Source organism: Callorhinchus milii, unplaced genomic scaffold (assembly GCF_018977255.1).
Source record: "Callorhinchus milii isolate IMCB2004 unplaced genomic scaffold, IMCB_Cmil_1.0 Scaffold14, whole genome shotgun sequence".
In the NCBI taxonomy this organism is placed as follows: domain Eukaryota; kingdom Metazoa; phylum Chordata; class Chondrichthyes; order Chimaeriformes; family Callorhinchidae; genus Callorhinchus; species Callorhinchus milii.
In genome coordinates, this window is record NW_024704755.1 from 1,325,425 (window position 1) to 1,344,561 (window position 19,137).

At 47.1% G+C, this 19,137-nt stretch overlaps 1 protein-coding gene across 1 annotated transcript in view; it reads right to left on the minus strand.

The window, feature by feature from the left end:
- adamts18 (ADAM metallopeptidase with thrombospondin type 1 motif, 18) overlaps positions 1-16,563 on the minus strand; it is a 55,242-nt gene extending 38,679 nt beyond the window's left edge. Inside the window, exons 1-3 of the mRNA XM_042340381.1 lie at positions 16,531-16,563; positions 11,165-11,267; positions 9,787-10,106 (exon numbers count right to left, since the gene is read on the minus strand). Coding sequence (XP_042196315.1) covers positions 9,787-10,106; positions 11,165-11,267; positions 16,531-16,563 — 456 coding nt within the window. The remainder of the gene's footprint in view (positions 1-9,786; positions 10,107-11,164; positions 11,268-16,530) is intronic.
- Positions 16,564-19,137: the final 2,574 nt, after the last annotated feature.

A 19,137-nucleotide genomic window follows, 5' to 3' on the forward strand; every position in this document is an offset into this window, starting at 1 on the left:
TGAAGTGTGGGGAACTATTAAGAGATATAAAGACAGTCTCTAATTACCTGTGTAATGCCTGAGATGTGGATAAGCAAGTCAGAGGAACTTCCAAAAAACAGTGACTTCTGCAATGACGTTCGCTCACGAGAAACATCCTGAAGAACTTTAGACCACAAAGATTGATCAGAAGTGCAAGTCAATCAGGCAAATTCGGCAGCTAATCTGCCCAGCGTTGTACCATAGGTAGCAATGAGATGAAGAGCCGATTGACCAAATTTAGGGGTGAAATTAGACGGGGAGGGGGGTAATAGAAGCTAGAAACAACCGAGAAACCTCTCCACTCTTTGAAATAGCATCAGGAAAGAGCTGGGGGTGGATGGGGGGGGGGGGGGGGGCGAGGGAGGGAGAAAGGGAGTGGGAAGTTCGAGGGCAAATGGGGGAAGAGGGGAAGCAGAGGGGCTTATATAATGTCCACCCAAATCACAATGCAGATAGTAATTAAATTAATGACACGATTAGGAAATAAATGCGTAATAAAGCTGCATTTAGTGCAGAACGGCGTTGTTATAACCAACCACTGTTTTATTCCATCTCGTACGCTCACAACCTTTAATTATTTTCTTCCCTTTTTTCTTGAAAGGAAAAAAATGCCACAAGGGGCAAACTCGCTTTGAAGTCATGCATTTGAATAAACCATTAGTTTCAATCACAGGGTATCTACAGTCAAATAGATGGGTCTTTAATCCTGCGGCTTTGCGGAATTCCTAATATCTGTCTGATTAATTTTGATTAGTCATCTGGTTTTACTTTGCTGGAAATCTAGCAAACACTCGGTCCTTCTCAGACCCCCTGGGGTTACTGTGGAGCCCAACAGAACAGCGTTGTCCTTTGCCATCTCCGGAGGTAGGAGAGGAGAGCTTCCGATTGCCCAAGAAGACCTTTTCCGGTCTCGGGGGCAGCTTTGGATTCCCAGCGCTTTGATAATAACAATCGTTGCATCTGATATAGCGCCTTTTCATGTCAAAACATCTCAAAGTGCTTCAGAGAAGGGAGTTTTTCTCTCCCGGTGTCCTGGCAACAATCCACCCCTCCCCCCCCCCAATAAAATCGGTCACTCGCTCCATGACTTTTGTGGGACCCTACTGTGCGGAAGTGGTTGTCACGTTTAACCCATAAAATACACAGTCGTTCCACTTTACAGTATATCCTGTGAAGTGCTTTGAGACCCCTTGGCGACGCCATATCAAATGCAAGGATCTCTATTATTATTAATAATTATCATTATAGGGAACTGATAGCAAGTGTAGTGACTGTGTATTTTGTAGGCTAATGCGAGGCCCAATTTGCGCACAACAACGTCCCACAAACAGCCATGATGTGAGTGACTGATGTTATGTGTGGTATTGTCAACCAGGACACAGGAAGAGAGAAACTGCCTTCTCTTCTAGAAAAATGTCACGGGATCTTTAACGTTCACATGAAGCCCAGGTAGACGGGGCCTTGTTTTTTAACGTCTGATCTGAGAGACGGCACCTCCGACAGCACAGCACTCCCCCCATTCCCAATCCTGGCCTGGCTTGGTAACTATTTATTGACCTGAACAAGGATGAAGAGTGAATTGGGTTTAGAAACCCAAACCATCCAATCCCCTGGCGGCCTAACTTAACCAACCAAGACTCAGTCCAAACTCAATCAATGAAAAACTCAATGCCAGTAGGAATTGTGATGCCTTTAGATTTTTTTCCAGACGCCTTATACACGGCACCTTATCAAACGCCTTTTGGAAAATCCATACAAACCACATTCACCACGTTCCCTCGATCACAGCGAGAAAGCTAAAGAACTCCACGAGACATGTTGAGCACAAGTCTGGTCGTCCACACATCACAGAGCCCACCGCAGCCACCCTGACAGCGTGTCAACCCTGCCCAACTGGCAGCTGGAGCAAAGGGAGGAGGGAAATTCAGAAAACTTTCCGTCCAACTTGTAATTAAACTGCAGTATTACATTGCTTTTGGCACAGGAGATATTGGAGCCACATTACACTGTGGCCAAGACGTTAAACAGTAAAACTCCTGTTAGTGTCTAATCATCATCCTCTGGGTCAACTGGAACAGTTAGAAATAGCGTCCAGAAACCCAGCCTAATGGAGCCAACCTTCCCTTCCACTGCCATCTCCAAATCCATACAATAAGTGGGGCACTTTGGATGAATGAGTCAGGTGGACTTGTGAGTTGTGTTTTACATCGAGCTCAGAAATCAATCAGGTACCAGTCAAAGAGGCAGCAAAACATTGGTGAGATGCACAGGAGAAAGAGGAATTGGAATTCCTCTCCCTCCCTCTCTCTCTCTCTCTCTCTCTCGCGCGCGCTCTCTCTCGTTCACCTCCTTTTATAAATGTAACACTATTTACAGTAGTGGTCAACCTTTTGGGTCGGCCAACAAAATAAATGTTCTTGATTGAATATTTCTTGATTGTGCCATAAATCAAGAAATGTTAAATCAAGAGAAACCTGGTTTGTCTGTTCAGATAGACATGAACAATCACCTGGCCCTAGTAGGAAAGAGAAAGCGGTTTCTCTCTCTCTCGCAGTGTCCAGGCCAACAATCCCCCAGATAAAATCAGTCACTTACTCCATGACTGTTTGTGGGACGTCGCTTTGTGCAAATTGGCTGCCGCATTCGGCTACAAAACACACAGGCACTATGCTTTACAGTGAATCCTATGAAGGGCTCTGAGATGTCCTAATGACGTGATTAGGCGCCGGTTCAAACTCAAAGATTATCATTATTATTAAATGGGATTAAACCGAAAGCTCTTTTGGACGGCCAGCACTGGCGAGATGGGTCAAATAACCATCTTTTGCCTATAAATGTCTAACAGATCCACGGACCTAAACAGTGTGCCATCATTTGCCGGCTGTGCTTTAATACAGCTGCCTGTCTGGGATTAAACTCTCCCTGTTTATTGCCAGGGCGAGGCGTGTTCTGCAGAGCACGCTGTTTGATGAGTAGGATGTCAGTGAGATCCTCAGTCAGTGTATTTGAAGATCAGGCTGGAAACCACAAGACAGACAAAAGAGCAGGGGAGGAGGGAAAGAGAAACAGAACACAGGCGGATGAAGATTAATCATTTAAGAAGAGACATGAGGCAAGATGACATGTGTGCAACATAAAGCGAGCGACTGCACTTGACTGGAGATCGGCAAAGGAGGGACAGTCGAGGCAACTGGGGAAAGCTTAAACTTTAATTAACTCTTTCCCTCACTTGAGTTTTTTTGTGCAAGGATTAATATGATTTTTATTATTATTATTCACTTCAATGTTGTGGCTTGGTAGCAGCACTCTCACCACGGAGCCAGAAACTCGTGGGCTCAACGCCCCCATGTTAGGACTTTCAGCTCACAGTCTAAGCTGAGCAATTTCAGTCGTAATATTAGTAATAAAACAGAAAACGTCTTTATAATTCAAACAAAAAGCTTGCACGTAAAAAAATCACAGGACACAGGATTCCAGCTAGTCCTAGCCCGCAAGACCATTTGGTCTCAGATGGTCCAGGGTTGCGAGCAGTTTTGTAACTTAAGTCTCAGTTCAGAAGCCGTTTCCAGGTATTTCTTGAAAGATTTAAGAATTTACTTCAACAACGTTCCACGAATCTTACATTTTACGGCAAAAGTGGTCTCGCAGGCTGAAAACAAAATTGTGTTTTAATTGAATCTACGACTGGCTTTACTTTAATGAATATATTAAAAAATTGCAAAGACAATGCGTTGTTTTTCAATTTAATTAAAACAAAAATATATACGCTTCCCATCCAAAAGCAGGGTGGGGTTCCTGAGCGGGGGCTAGGCCCTGGGGGCGTGAGGGGTGGGTGCTCGCGGTTGGGAGGATGGGAAGGAGACAGAGATCGAGCGCGGAGAGAGAGCTCCCTTTAAAAGGAAACATCTGGTTCCAATCCCGAGCGAAGGGAAAACACTGAAAGTGAAAGCGCTTGTTCAGGGATATTTTTTTTATACACAGTTTATACATATATAATTTACACACACAAAAAATTAAACGGTTAAAAAGGATGCACAGAGCAAACGTTCAATTTCCTAAAGTGAAAGTTTCCGTGAACCGCCCCTCCTTTGCTCCTGGATACAATAGAAAGGGTGAAAGTTTTACACTGCTGACAGATTCCACCCCCCCCCCCCCCCACCCCCCCCCCCCGCCGTGCGCTCATTAACACATTGGGTGGGTGAGCAGTGCGATCTGTACAATTCTGCACAACGCCTTTGATCGATTTGCAACTTAAATGGGATCCACACACACAACCCCTCGTTACAATCACACATCACAAGCCCCCGCAGTGGGACTTTGAACTAACAGCCTGGGTTAACACTCCAATACAATCCGTGGTTGGGGTGGGGGGGGGGGGGGAGGGGAGAGAGGAGAAACTGCAAGGTGTTGACCTGAGGTTTAAGCCATCAATGTCACCTCAGTCAAGGTCGGCCAAGGACATGTGATTGCCACCCTCCCACTGTAAACCTTCTCGTGAGGTGAGCTCTGGTTATAGCATCCTAGAGCGCACGTGATCAATCAACAAGAAAAGCGATGACGAGCGGGGGAAGGATTGACAATATCCCAGTCTACATATTGCCTCCACTACAACTTGCATTTGCGCGGTGCCCTTCACGTGGGACGGCGTCACACACCAAGCCGGGGAGAGGGGGAGGTGACCATAGGCACGGTTGAAGAGGAAAGTCTTCAGGTGCGACAGGCTAAGAGGATGGGGGTGGGGGAACGGCGGAGGGGCTGAGGCAGGGAGTTTCAGAGGGCTGTGGGGCAGTGGCTGAAAGCACGGCCACCGATAGTGGAGTGGAGGGATTGAGGCACACACAGAACTACCTCTTTAACCGCCCTTTTGTTAACCTTCCCCCTCTCCCACCCCTTTCAGTTCCAATCCCCAACTCGGATGCCCGATCAGCAGTGTCAGGCGCCTTGAGATACCGTCCAGACATGACAGACGCTGTACAGAGGTTAACTGTATAAGACATTGGGATGTGGACGTCACTCAGAGAGGTCCTCTGTACCCTTTCGGGCTCATGTTAGGAGCCAGAGCTGCAGACACACCAAAGGCCAGCGCAGGCAATGAACAGTTAAACTCTCCCTCCTCAGTCTCCCTCCTTGAGAGCTCACGGGTGCCCTCTGCCTGCCTCCTCAGGTCACCACTATTCACAGGCAAGATCGCCTTGTACAGTAATAGCAATGAAAATAGTATTCCTTGAATTTGCACTCGGTGTCTTTCAAGTCAGGAGGACGTTTCAAAGTGCTTCACGGGACACACTCAAATTGTAGTGACCGTGTGTTTTGTAGGCGAACATTCAAGCTGTGCAGAAATCAGCTACGGCATTTTGCCTACAAAAGGCACAGTCACTATACTTAACAGTAAATCCTGTGAAGGGCTTCTGAGACCTCTTCCCATTGTGAAAGGATCTGTACACCTTCACGTGGGGTAGAGTAGCGGAGCAATTATTGTCACATGATGAATGTATCAACAATATTAGTTTGCATTGTTAATCATAATCTTCATCGACAGGTGAAAGAAAGAAACAAGACTGATTATTATTGGCCCCAGAGCCAAGAGCCCAAACCCGCCATTGTCACTGTAGTGTGGAATCCCTCATGGTGTGAGTAGTGACTGACGTTCTAACCGCATGCTGCATCTCTGACACCAAGCCTCCCTGTGAAAAGAGCTTCATTCACCAATTGTCCATTTATCTCAAAGAAGCTTACCCAAAAATACAGCCAATCCACTTTACAGTATATTCTGTGAAGCGGTTTGAGACTTCCTCTTGACGTGAAAAGGGCTACATCAAACGTAAGGATTATTATTGTGATTGTTGTTGTTCACAAATGACTGAGCCACTTGACAAGGCAACTTGAGGGGCTGCTTGTGTACTGATCGGCCATGGTCAAGTAGAATGGTGGAACAGTCTCGAGGGGCTGAATGGCCTACTCCTGTTCAATATTCCTATAATATTTGGAGACCAGGAAGAGTTGGGATGTGAAGCTGCCAAGATGAAATGCCTCTCCCATCAGTAGCTCTCAGCTATGGTCATGCAGAGCGAGGCAGTGGAAGATAATGGAGCAATGATTCATTGGGCCACTTGTCTCGCCATTTGTACAACTCCTACAAGGAGTTCCTGTTTATTCACACCCTGAGCAAGGGCCAAATCACTGCTCACAGCGGTGGCCTGTGAAAACTAAAGCAAATTCCTGTTTACTCAGTGGGCTGAGGGTTAGAATAAGAGCATCTAAAGAAAGTATCAACAGGAGGTTATTGTCAAACACAACAAGCAAGAGAGAAACCATAATAGCCAGCCTTACATTTGACACAGCGCCTTTCACATCGGGAGGACACCTGAAAAGCGCTTCACAGTCTACACCGTAAAGTGGTGTGTGACTGTGTGTTTCGTGGGCGACTGCGGCAGCCAATTTGGGCACAGCGTCATCCCTGCAAACAGCCATGAAGTGAGTGAACAGTTTTATCAGTGGGGGGCGGGGGGGAAAGATTGTCAGCCAGGACACGGAGAGAGAGAGAGAGAGAGAGAGAGAAACTCTCTTCTCAGGCTTCATCTGGTCTGAAACTAAGCATTTGGAACAGCTGGAAATAGCACGCTACAGGAGGAATGTCTCAATTTGGAAATACACAGGTGTCCCCTCAGTAGCAATCCTGCCTCTGGGTCAGAAGGCTGTGAGACCAAGCGAGTAGCAGGGGGGACTGAGATGGACATTGAAGATCCTGTGAATTTGTTGGAAAAGAGAAGGGAGTTTCTCCCGATGTTCTGGCCGACAATCCTCCCAGATAAAACTGGTCATTTGCTCTCAGGGATATACTTAGCGGCCGGTTTCGCCCGCTAAACACACAAGTCACCTCACCTCACGGTAAAACCTTGTGAAGCGCTTTGAGACGTCTTGGCGACGTGAACAAATGGCGCTACGCCGAATGCCAGGATCATTATAAAACCTCAATTGCGAAGGTCAGTTCATTAAAATTGTTCAATCTTGAGTAACGAACTGCTTCAGAAACATGAAACAAACGGCCAGGGGTAAACATGGGGCCTTTCTACATTCCGAATCACGGCTCCAAATAAATCTCTTATCAAGCAAAACAAACAACGGCACAAAGGGCTGAATAAACAAGCACGGCTCCGGGCAGTTGAAATGGAACAGTTCATACAGTTAAAAAAAACCCTGGATTTCATAGCTCGCCCACTGCACCAATGGTTTGACTCCTGGAACTTGCAGCAGGGTTTGCAGTTCAGAACCGTTTCCAATGACTGTGGCTCGTTCCTTCGTGCTCTGAACTCTGCAATAGCGGAAACATCCAACTGAACCCAGTAGGAATTGTTGTTGGTCGTGACACTGATGATGGAACTCCCAATAAATAGTGCCAGAGACAGGAACCATAGAAATTCTGTAGTGTAAGTGGTTAGTGTGCTCGCCTCGCGAGTGAGAGGACCCGGGTTCAATTCCCGGGCAGGGCGAAACCTTCGGCAAGTTTCCTTACTCCGCGCGCACCTCTGTTTACCGAGCAGTGAGTAGGCACCTGGTTGGTGGCCAATTGGCGGATCGCTTTTCAGGGGCTAATCATAGGATCATACAGCATAGAAGGAGGCCATTTGGCTCATCGTGTCTGTGCCAGTTCTTCGAAAAGAAATCCATGCCTGTTTGCGGGACACTGCTGTGCTTAATTGGCTGCCACGTTTCACCCACAAAACACATAGTCAATTCACGTTACAGTATATTCTGTGAAGCGCTATGAGACGTCTCAACGACGTGATAAGGCGCTATATTAAAATGTAAGGATTATTATTATTAATTCTAGAGCACAGAAAAAGGCCATTCAGCCCATTGTGTCTTCTCCTTTAAGAGCAATCCTTTCAGTCCAGTTTACCTGCCCTCTCCCCCACTCACCACTCCAAACCCCTGCAGTTTACTCCTATGCACTGCATTGGAGTATGAACTCAAAGACCCATCATGAGGGTTGAATCCCCTTAAGGAGTCCTGAAGCTCAGTGGTTAGAGCACTCGCTTTGCAAGTGAGAGACCTGAGTTCAATCCCAGGCAGAGGGCGAAACCTTGGGCAAGTTTCCTTACTCCACACAGAGCCTAATAATAATCCCTCCAAAAAACAAAACAATAATAAATTGGTCATTTTCAATCCACGGCTGTTTATGTGACGCTGCTGTGCGCCATTGGCTGCCGCGTTTCGCCCACAAATACAATTCACTTTACAGTCTATTCTGTGAAGCGCTTTGAGATGTCGAGAAGACGTGAAAAGCGCTATATCAAATGCAAGGATTATTATTATTATTATTATATGGTTGAATCCATAAACTTCCAACTCAAGAGGGAGAGTGCTACCAACTGAGCCAAGCTGACACCCAAACTTCTTGTTGTGTCATCGTGGAACATGGTGGAACTTAGGGGCTTTGTTGCTTTTGATGAATACACTGACATTTCGCGGACCGTCCATCATTAAAGTCGATCATTTTTTTTGCTAAATTATTGAACATCGCTCATAAAGTTTGAGAAATGAGCACTTTGCCATGTCTATGTAAGTACCTGCCTACCTGCCTACCTGCCTGCCTACCTACCTGCCTGCCTGCCTACCTACCTGCCTACCTGCCTGCCTACCTACCTGCCTGCCTACCTACCTGCCTGCCTACCTACAGCTTCATGTGGTTTCACTGTAGGCAAAGCTAACAGCTAATGAGGAGTTGGGGGATGAGGGGAGCGTGGGTCAAACTATCTTATTGAATGATTTTATCTGAACCAGGAATCAAACTTCCTTTTCAACTATATATTTGGATACACACTTGAAAAGGAAAAATTTGCGATACTGTGAGGAAAGAGTGGGGGAGTGGTACTAGTTGGATAGCTCTTTCAAAGAGCCGGCACAGGCACGATGGGCCAAATGGCCTCGTTCTGTGCTGTAAGATTCTATGATATCCAAAAGACACACTCTCTCGATCTCTTTCTCTCTCGCTCTACTTCATGCGCAATTGACGAGACAAAAGACAACAGAATAATTGGATCCCTGCCTGGGGTCATGTAGAAATCAGATCAAAGAGAAGCCTTACATCTTTTCTCATTCATTTGTTTTTTTTTGTCCCAGTTCACATTGTGGAGACAGAGGGCTTCAAGAAGAATGGTTGGTCACTGCCAAAGCTTATTGTAGGGGAAGGCACGGTGTGTGTGTGAGAGTGAGTGTCTGTGTGTGTGTGTGTGGGTGGGGGAAGCCTGTATTCATAAAACGGGCGACAGTAAAAGATAAATGCTCAGGGCTTTGCAGAAAAAAAGAGACATCAATTTGGTTTAATTGTAGGCAAGAGGATGAAACAAAACAACAATGCAAATGGGGGGACGGGCGATATCAATGGCAAGCTTTGCAGTTTTGGCTGCTTAGATTCCAGCAGTTACCCCCAACGCACACTCTGGGGTCCCCCCAAGCCTTGGCTCTTGCCAACCTGTGCCTAATACTTTCCGGAATTAGGTAAACAGGATATGTCCCTCCAGAGAGAGTGAGAGAGAGAGAGAGAGAGAGAGAGAGAGAGCGCATTCCATTCCAACAATCTAGCTCTGGGATTTCCATGTGTAGGTGGGATGCAGGGAATTCTCAGTTTGGTTTGGAGGCTCTTTAAGCAACGATGATGGGTTTCCACATGGGTCAGACACCCACCCGGCTGATCAAACAAATATATTATGGCTTGCAGCAACCACACACTGAAAGAGAGAGCAAGTTGGGCTCGCAACTTACCAGACCCCCACACGTGGACAGTGCGACAGCTGATCGCTTCTCATTCCTGATGGACCCCTGATACAGACAGTCTGCGCTGGGCTGAAACATCTGCGTCCTTGTGCCCTGTTTGCCCAGAGTCTGCACGGTAAAGCCCTCAGCCAGCAGGTTGGACGGTGTCAGGTCTAACTGCAGCTCCTGTCCCAGGAAGTTCAGTTTGTAATGTAGAGATTCCCCGGGCAACTGTCCCTCCGATCGTTTCCTTCGACTTCTGTGCGTGAGGTCGTGTGATAAATAGGTCCCGCTAGCATCCACTTTAACAGGTGTCAGCAAGATATAGTCTGGAAAATTATGAATGGTAAGCGGTCAGAATTATTAATAAAATAACATAATGCCATATTGCCCCCCAAAACCTAATGTGTTAATCTACCCGCCCGCAAACCCTTACTGTGCTGCAGAAAAACACGTCATCGAAATGCTTATTATTTTGTATCAAAATATACTACAATATAAAAGTATATGAACAAGAAATAATAATAATTTGGTCACTCAAATTCGCGACTGTTTGCGGGACGCTGCTGTGCGCAATTGGCTTCCGCGTTTCACCCACAGAACGCATAGTCGATGCGCTTTACAGTGTATCCTGTGAAGCGCTTTGAGAGGTCTCAAAGGCGTGATAAGGAGCTATATCAAATGCAAGGATCATTTTATTAGGGCACATTTCCCAAATTTGGCGGCTAAAAGTAAAATAGAGATAAAAGTGCAACTTTAGCTTTACGTTTCTCTCACTCTCTGTCTCTCTTAGACATTGGGAAAAGGGTTCATCAGATACTTTCACTTATTTTCCTTCTATCTCTCTCTCTGTCTGTCTGTCTGTCTGTCTGTCCATCTGTGTCTCTCCCTGTGTTGCTGCCTGTGTCTCTCCCTGTCTATCTCTCTGTGTGTCTCTCTGTGTGTGTGTGTCTCCCTGTCCATCTCTCCCTGTTTATCTCTCTCCCTCCTGTGTTTTTTTTGGGGGGGTGGTGGTGGTGGTGGGGTTGTGTTGGAGGCTGTAAATATGATCTTCTCCTGCAGGCAGAGAGTCAGCACTGAGGGAAACCCCAACCCAGAGACTGACACGAGGTGCCCTCGAGAGTACTATTGCGCTGTGCAATGGTTGCAAACTGTGTACAGTTAATCAAGAGAGGAGATAGATGTGCATTTCACAATGACATGCACACAAATACAGTTTGCTTTTCCTTTCCCCCTCTTCCCAACACACACACACACTATTATTTTTTTTGCAAAGCAGAGACAGGGAGAGGGTGAGTTGCAACACACACACACACACACACATTAATATTATTTTTGCAATAGCAGAGAGAGAGAGAGAGAGATAGAGAGAGAATCAGATACGAACCATCCTCTAATCCAGGGCTGTGACTGTGGGAGCGAGAATGTGCAGCAGGTTCGGTCACAGGGAACAATGTTGAGACGTGGGAAGCCTTGCAACACTGCAAAGTCTGCAGATATACAGTATATATATATATATTTTCCAAAAATTCATGGGTTTGGGATGAGTTTCTCTACCCTCCCCCCCCTCCCCCCCCCCTCACACACACAAATAAGAAACTGTTAAATAATAAAAGCTCAATTCTGTCACTGCAATAAAATATACTGCTCGACACACACACACACACACACACCTGAGTAATTTATACATTATGCACACACACAGGTGATCACATCACATAACACACACACACACACATATATACACAGGTGATCATATAACACACATATATACACAGGTGATCACATCACCTTATAACACACACACACACACACACAGGTGTGCAATGCACACATTGTAATTTACACATACACACAGGTGATCAACTTCACGGTTATACACACAGATCTGATCAACGTCCACTTTATACGCATTGCACCTGAACAATTTACACATTATACACACACAGGTGAGCACTTCATGCATGACACACACACACACACATCACACATCACAGGTAACGAATTCACTCACTCAACACAGAACTTAATGACACTCTCACACACACAGACACACACACAGGTGAGCAATCTATACATAACGCACAGACACCCACACAGGTAAATAAGCAATTTACGCATTATAAGGTGAGCAATTCACCCACACACACAACACCCCCCACCCCCCCCCCCACACACACACACAACAGGTAAGCAATTCAGTCACTCGACAAAATAAGAGACTGAGGGCACCTGCCTGAATGGTGTGGCCAAGCCAGATTGCAGTGAACAGATGCATCACGACGTGGCTGAATGGAGCAGGTATATTCCAGAGCAGGTAAAGACTATCCATTTTTTTTTTGTTTTGTTTGGTGTGTGCCTCTTATTTTCTTTCCCTCCTCTCCCCAAAAAGAGAGAAAGAGAGAGAGGAAGGAAGGAAGAAGAAGAAGAAAAAAAACTTTTAAAAGCTTTGCCGCAGCCTGTAACCCCCAGGGACACACATGCACACACACACCCAGACTGTGAACGTTGCAATCCACTGCTTCAACATATTGCTGGGCTCAGGGTGTCTCTGTGTGGTGCTGGGGGTGGGGGGTGGGTGAGGCGAGGGGGCTTGTGCATTAGAGCTCTGAGGCTGGCAGACAGACAGGGATGGGGGTGGTGGGTTTGGGGGAGAAGCTAGCAGCAATGTCTCCCAAATCAGAGTTTGTATGACTGAGAGAGAGAGAGGCTGAGCTGAGCTGAGCTGGGCTGGACTGGGCTGGGGCTCACTTTTACAAAGTGCTCCAGCTCTAACCAATAAGCTTCTGACTAAGCACTCAGTGCATCACACACACACACACATATACACATATGCCTACACTGTACAATGCTGTGTGGACAGTACACATCTCCAGGCTTCCTCCCCCTCTCCTCTTCCTCTGCATTCAATCCTTTCTGCAGGGTAAAGACACTTTGTTATATAGTGATGATGATGATGATGATAATAATAATCCTTGCATTTGATATGGCACCTTATCGCATCATTGAGATGTCTCACATCGCTCCGCAAAATATACTGTCAAATACTTTGACTGTGTATTCTGCATTTGGCCCACACAATATACAGTCAATCCACTTTACAAAACTGCACATTCTGTGAAGAGTTTGAGACATCTCAACGACGTGATAAAGATATCAAATGGAAGGATTATTATTATTATTTACCCACAGTACAGAAATGTGTTTTTGCCTTTTAAACTTTGCCGCAGAACAACACAATTACATTAAAAGAACACTCTTCACGTCAGAAGGACATCTCAAGGCGCTGGAATAAATAAATAAATAAATAAATAAATAAGCATTTCTTTTTTGACACACAAAAAAAGTCAAACACTGTTTTGAGCTTGTGCCACAGCTCAGTGATTGTATGTGATAACAACCCTTACAATTGACACGGCGCCTTTCTCGTTGGGAGGACACCTCAAAAGGGCTTTGCGAACGTCGCTCATTGAGGAGTGGCAACTGACCTCAACAACCCCAGGCTAGGGAGGGGAGAATCATCAGCCAAGGTTCCCACTGCCAATCATTGCTCTCCCCTGGAGAGTCCTCAGGTACGAACGCTGGGCGAAGACAAGATCAGGCTTGGCTGCAAATTCTCCCTCTCTTCCTTGAGCTCACACTGCCATTGATGCTCACCGGCTGAGCTGACACATGAAGAATGATGGCAGCTAACGAGGGTGCTGGAGGAGACCCATGGGGACTGAACCCTGAAACCTGTCACTGGAACTTGCACGTGCAAGTGGAATGCATGGAATGCTCAGCTTGGTTTGGTTACCCTTAAGCAGGATGATGGGTTTCCGCATGTGTCAGACAACCGGCTTGAGCAAAAATGCAATGTGAAAAAAAAGTTACCAAGTTGGATTTGTTTGTACAACTTCCCTGCCTCAGGAATCCGTTCCCCATTTTTCTGGAGGGACCTTGAGGAGGAACCCGCAAGGAGGCACTTGAGTCGGCTCAGGTTTCCTCCGAGGTCATGTTTGAATGAGATTCAGAGGCTGGTTTTCATCTCACTCCATTAGTTACTTCACCACGAGCGGAGATGAAGACCAGACATACCTCAGCCTAACAGGTGTGAGATGATGGAGGAGTGAAAGGGGCTGAAACCTACACAAGCGCGTTATCATAACCTCTTTAGATTACAGCACAGCTGACAAAGTTTCGGACCCCTTAAGGGAACGTTACAAGCCCGACATCTGACCCATTCTCAGGCTTTGTGGCATTTTTTCTTCAGCAGCTGATGAGCCCAGTTATCAGGGGTAAAGTAGAAATTTCTCTCAAGGTATGTAGAAAAGCCCTGAATTGCTTCCAATGAACGTGGATGTACATATTATCAGTATTCTGAGCTCCATTGGGTCCAACTTGTCCACAACTCCATCGCCTGCATCCTCACCCTCACCAAACTCCTCACGCCCAAAACTCCAGTTCTTGCCAGGCTCTACTGTCTCCCTGCTTCCTAAATTGATTTCAAGGTTCTTACCCTTGCCTCCAAATCCCTACACACCCCAGCACCTCCTAGCTCTTTGATCTCACCCTACCCCATTCCTCTGCTCGCCCCCTCCGCTCGGCTAACTCGGGCTTGCTCCACGTTCCCCCCAACTTATCCATCGGGGGCTGAGCTCTCTCTGACCCTAACCTCTTGATCTCCCTCCCTCGACCCCTCGGTCTCAACCTCCCCCCCACTCTCTGTCTGTCTTCAACGACAGCTTACATTTACAGATTCTCTTCCCAATGCCAGGCTCTCTGTCATTTCCCTTGAGAATCCGCCAAAGGTCCTTTAAGAACCAGATGTCTCACCCAGCTCTTTGCAATCCACATTAACTGAGGGACATTCATTGTTTGCCTACACATGTTTTGTATTACCTTACATTGCCCACGTTAACAAAACAGCTGCCTTCCCTTAGTTCATCCATTTAGTCCAGATCCTTCTAAACGCTATCGACACTGCACATGCCTACGTTAGGGAGTTTTGCTGTCAGCAGCAGGTTTAGTGAAGGCTTCTGTAAAGTGCCTGCTCCTCCTGTGACAACAGATAACAGATCGGATTTACAGTGAAGTCTGCTTTTGTACACTTGCAACCAGGGAGAATTTTTTGGTGAATGAAAGATCCTCAGTAAGAAGCTTTGGCAGGGAGTGAGCATGGCTTCCTGTGGCACAGACTCAAAAGGTCGAGCTGTTTATGGATGTGACTGACACTGGGAGGCCACTCAGATCTCAGCCTTCTCACTGTACAGACTTCCTTTCTGCTTCTTTGTTCCCTGCACTCCCCTCTCTCAGGTCTCTGACTGTCCAGAGTCTTGGGACGTCCTCCTGACGTGAAAGGCGCTATACAAATATAACTTTGTTGTTGTTGTCTCCTCTTTATATCCAGCCTGAACAAGAGGGCACTTGCCTACCTTACACAATGGATGTCTGTAGCGTTCTTGCCTCCAAGCCAGAAGGTTGTAGGTTTAAAGCACCCCCCACCCTCCCCTTGGACCTCTGAGCTCATGATCGTTCCAGGCTGATGCTCCAGTGGTACACTGCATTTCATAGGTGACGGCCTTCGGTAGAGATGTGAAACTGAGGTCCCTTCTGCCTGAGCTGGTGGATGTTAAAGGATCTCTGGCACTACTCACAATGGGAAGGACGGAATCAGCATTGAGGACTATTCAAGCACTTTTATTAGAACTGCTTCAGTTAAAATTGGTTCGTCTGGTTTTACTTCTGGTTTCATAATCCGAGGAAGGACATCAAATCTTCTTTATATCTTCAAGACCAATCTGTTGGTAACTTTTAATTGATACTCTTGGTGCTTTCCTGGTCAGAAAGCGACACCCAGTAATTTTTCCACCCCACCCACCCTCTCTAAATTGTCTGTGCAATAATTATTCGAGAAATCTGTGATAGGATTTTACCAGCAAATCTTGTTAGTAATTGGCAATAATTGTACAATTTAACTGCTCTGCTGTTGGATGTCTGAGAAGTGGCTTGTTAAACCCGGCTGGTTCTGTGAGTTGAAGGAGAAATACCAAGAGGGGGAAATCAGACTTTATTGCCAGCTCGTTCATAAAAATGCTTTAGGTTCTCTCTGCAGAAACCATAATTTGCTTCTTTCTTTCCACCCAAGTAGCTTCGCCCTCACAAATACAGTCAATCCACTTTACGGTATAACCTGTGAAGCCTTTTGAGACGTCTCGACGACGTAATAAAAGTGCAATATCAAAGGCAAAGATTATTAATATTATTATACGGAGTGCATGAGCCTGGCTCAGTAGGGAGCCCTATCGCCTCTGAATCAGAAGTCCAGGCTGGCATAACCAGTGTAGCCCTGGGGGGAGAGAGAGCACCGCTGCACTGTCGAAATGGCCATCCTTTGGGTGAGATGTTAATCCAAGCTCCTCCACCTTTCTCCCCCCCAGCTCTCGTTCCCCCGACTGTGTCTGCTTGGGTGGACAGAAACCTGCAGACCATCACAAGGAAGGCTTTGTGAGACGCTGCAAAATAAGGCGCAATTACGTGCTTAAATAACACGCTGGCCTGGATTCCTCCATACTGTATCTGACAGGTGACTTTGATGACTTGACAAAAAAAAATGATAAGCCAACTCACCACAGCTTTTGTCTGAACCCACCACATGGATTGTATTTCACCCCGGATCAGCCTGTCTGTCAAACTCTTCCCAATCGCCCGCCCCCTCTCATCTCCCGCCCCCCCCTCCTCCGCCTTCCCTCAACCCCCACCTGCCCAACTTACTCTGAGAAGCCAGGCGAGTTTCTGTTGTGTCATGTTTGCAAACTTAAAACCCCCAAAGAGTTTCCAATGCACCATGATCATTGTTATTACTGTTCTCATTCAAACCTTAATCCACTTGATGTGAAACCTTAAACTTTCATTCACTCCCACACACTGGGTTCAGGGTTAATCATTTCTACTTTGATTGTGTGTGTTTTTTTGCGAGTGACATCAGGAGATAGACAATTTTTGATCGGACTTGTCTGAGAAAGCTTCATTCGACACAACCTGAAAGAGAAATGAGAGCAAAGGAAAAGCTATTCTTCCATTCCCCCCCCACCCCCACTCCCTCTCCCCCCATACACACACACACACACACACACACACCTCCTTCCCTCCGCTACCTATCAAACACTACCTGAAAGCTGCTCTCAGGAGCCCTCAGGCTACTTGAATAAGATCCAACACATCCACCTGGCTCTGGCTCCAGCTTGGATCATTGCCAAGCCTATCAGGGCTGCTGTCTCTTTCACTGTGAATGTTCCTGTCCTCATCGGGACCCCAGGTCACTGAGAACACTGCTTTGGGCCGCTGTGAGTCAAAGGAATACCCCATGAGAGGCTTTACCATGGCCTGTGCACGGAGGGTAATTGACGACTGGAATAGGGGAGCGGAGGCTAGCACATTTCACCTCTGAGTCATGAAGTTGTGTGTTCAAGTCCCTGACTGTGACTGTATTTGTAGGAGAACTCTGCAGCCAATTTGCACACAGCAACATCCCGCAAACAGCCATGAAGTGAATGAACGATATTATCTGTGGGGATTGTTAGCCAGGGAGGGAAACTCCCTTCTCTTTCCGAATTGTGTCCACGGGGATCCCTGACATTCATCTGAACAGGGTCGCGGATGGGGAGCTCGGTTTAACATCACATCCAAAGGATGGCGCCTCCGATAATGTAGGGCTCCCCCCACCCAGCACTGCTCAGTGCAGTGTGTCAGCTGAAAGTCCACGACGTGGGGCTTGAACCCACAACTCTCGGACTCAGAGGCGAGAGCGTGACTTAGGCTGACATAGCCGACTTCCGTTGTTTGACTGTAACTATCCCGAGCCATTGTTCTCAAGCCACATCTTTGAAAGACCAGATCTTGGTGCCTGGAGGAACGGGCGACTCTTGGCTGCGATGGAGCGCAGAGCTTTCCTCCAGCTATCTGGCAGGTTTCAATCAATGCTCCATAACTCCTCGAGGGGCTCCTTCCCTCCCTCCCTGCCTGCCTCTGTGCTCGCAGCCCATAATTAATGCAAGCCTGGTAAGGATACCAATTGCAGGGATTGATGATACGAGGGGCAGGTGGAGGAGGCATTCCACACATGCCCAGTGCTGCAGATTCCACTGAACAAAGAGAGAGTGAGGTGCTCCGCTTGAGAAAATGCTCCCGGCCGCCTCAGGGGATTGGTTTGACAGAGCTCCCAGTCAGGCAAGGGTCACCCGGAAGCTGCACAAGGAACCCAAATGCTTGCAATCAATAGAAAGGGACTCTCAATGGGGAACGGAACGGATGCCCCTCGAAACCGAGGGGCGGTGGACAGCGAGGCGAAAATTTGCCCCCCGAGCTAACAGATAAAATAATGATAAAACACTAATAATAATCCATTTTGTGCAGCGTCTCATCACGTCGCCGAGACGTCTCAAGGAATTTAGGTCAGAGAATTTACTGTGAAGCACGGCGACCTTGTACTTGTGTAGGGGAACGCGACAGCCAATTTGCGCACAGCGACGTCCCCGTCCCCCACCCACCCCCAAAACAGCCGCGTGAGATGAACGAGGCATTTCACTAGCAGTCGTTTGCGTTTTAACGCCCGATGGCTCTTCGGGACGTGGAGCAACCATTTTGAGGCAAGCCCGCGGGACGTCTGGCGTGGGCGCACAAGTTAAAAGGTTTCGCCGAATGCAAAGAGCACTACAAAGTGCAAAAAAAAAATCCTAATTACAGCTGTCCCACAGCTTGCAAGTGATGCTCACCATCCACCCCGCCCGCTCCCCCCACCACCATCCTTTGCTGAGGTCAGATAATAAGAACGAACCACCACAAAACAGCTCGCTCCCCCACAAACAAACACTGTGCGACGTGTCTGAGCGCAGTTCAATTCAAAGGCAGGGCTCTTAAAGGGGCTAAAGTCTGAGCCAAGTATCTGGCAAATGCTTCCCCCCCCCAAAAAAAAACCCACACATGCCCTTCCTCCCCAATCCCCCCACATGCCCTCTTTCCGCAACCCCGCCTTATATGCCCTCCCTCCTCATCCCTCCAATTCTGGGTCTTGCCCGCAGACACGTTGAGAATGACGAGTCGTTGATTTGCCTGAGCTCAGATTTCCAAATGATAAAAGGCCCAGGTTCTTTTAAAGTGTAAATTGAATGTTGCTCCGTAATATAAACACAGCTTTACAAACAAGCCTTTAAGGTGGGAGCTCGGTCACCGGCGGGTGTGTTGCCCCCACAGTTTCACGACGTCTCCGGAATTCCTTCCCTCCTTCCCACCGGGATGGGGGGCACAGACGCTCGCTGGGAATAAACTTGGGATAAACTTCGGAAGGAACGCCTCATAAAACTTCACCAGCTCGACTCCCAA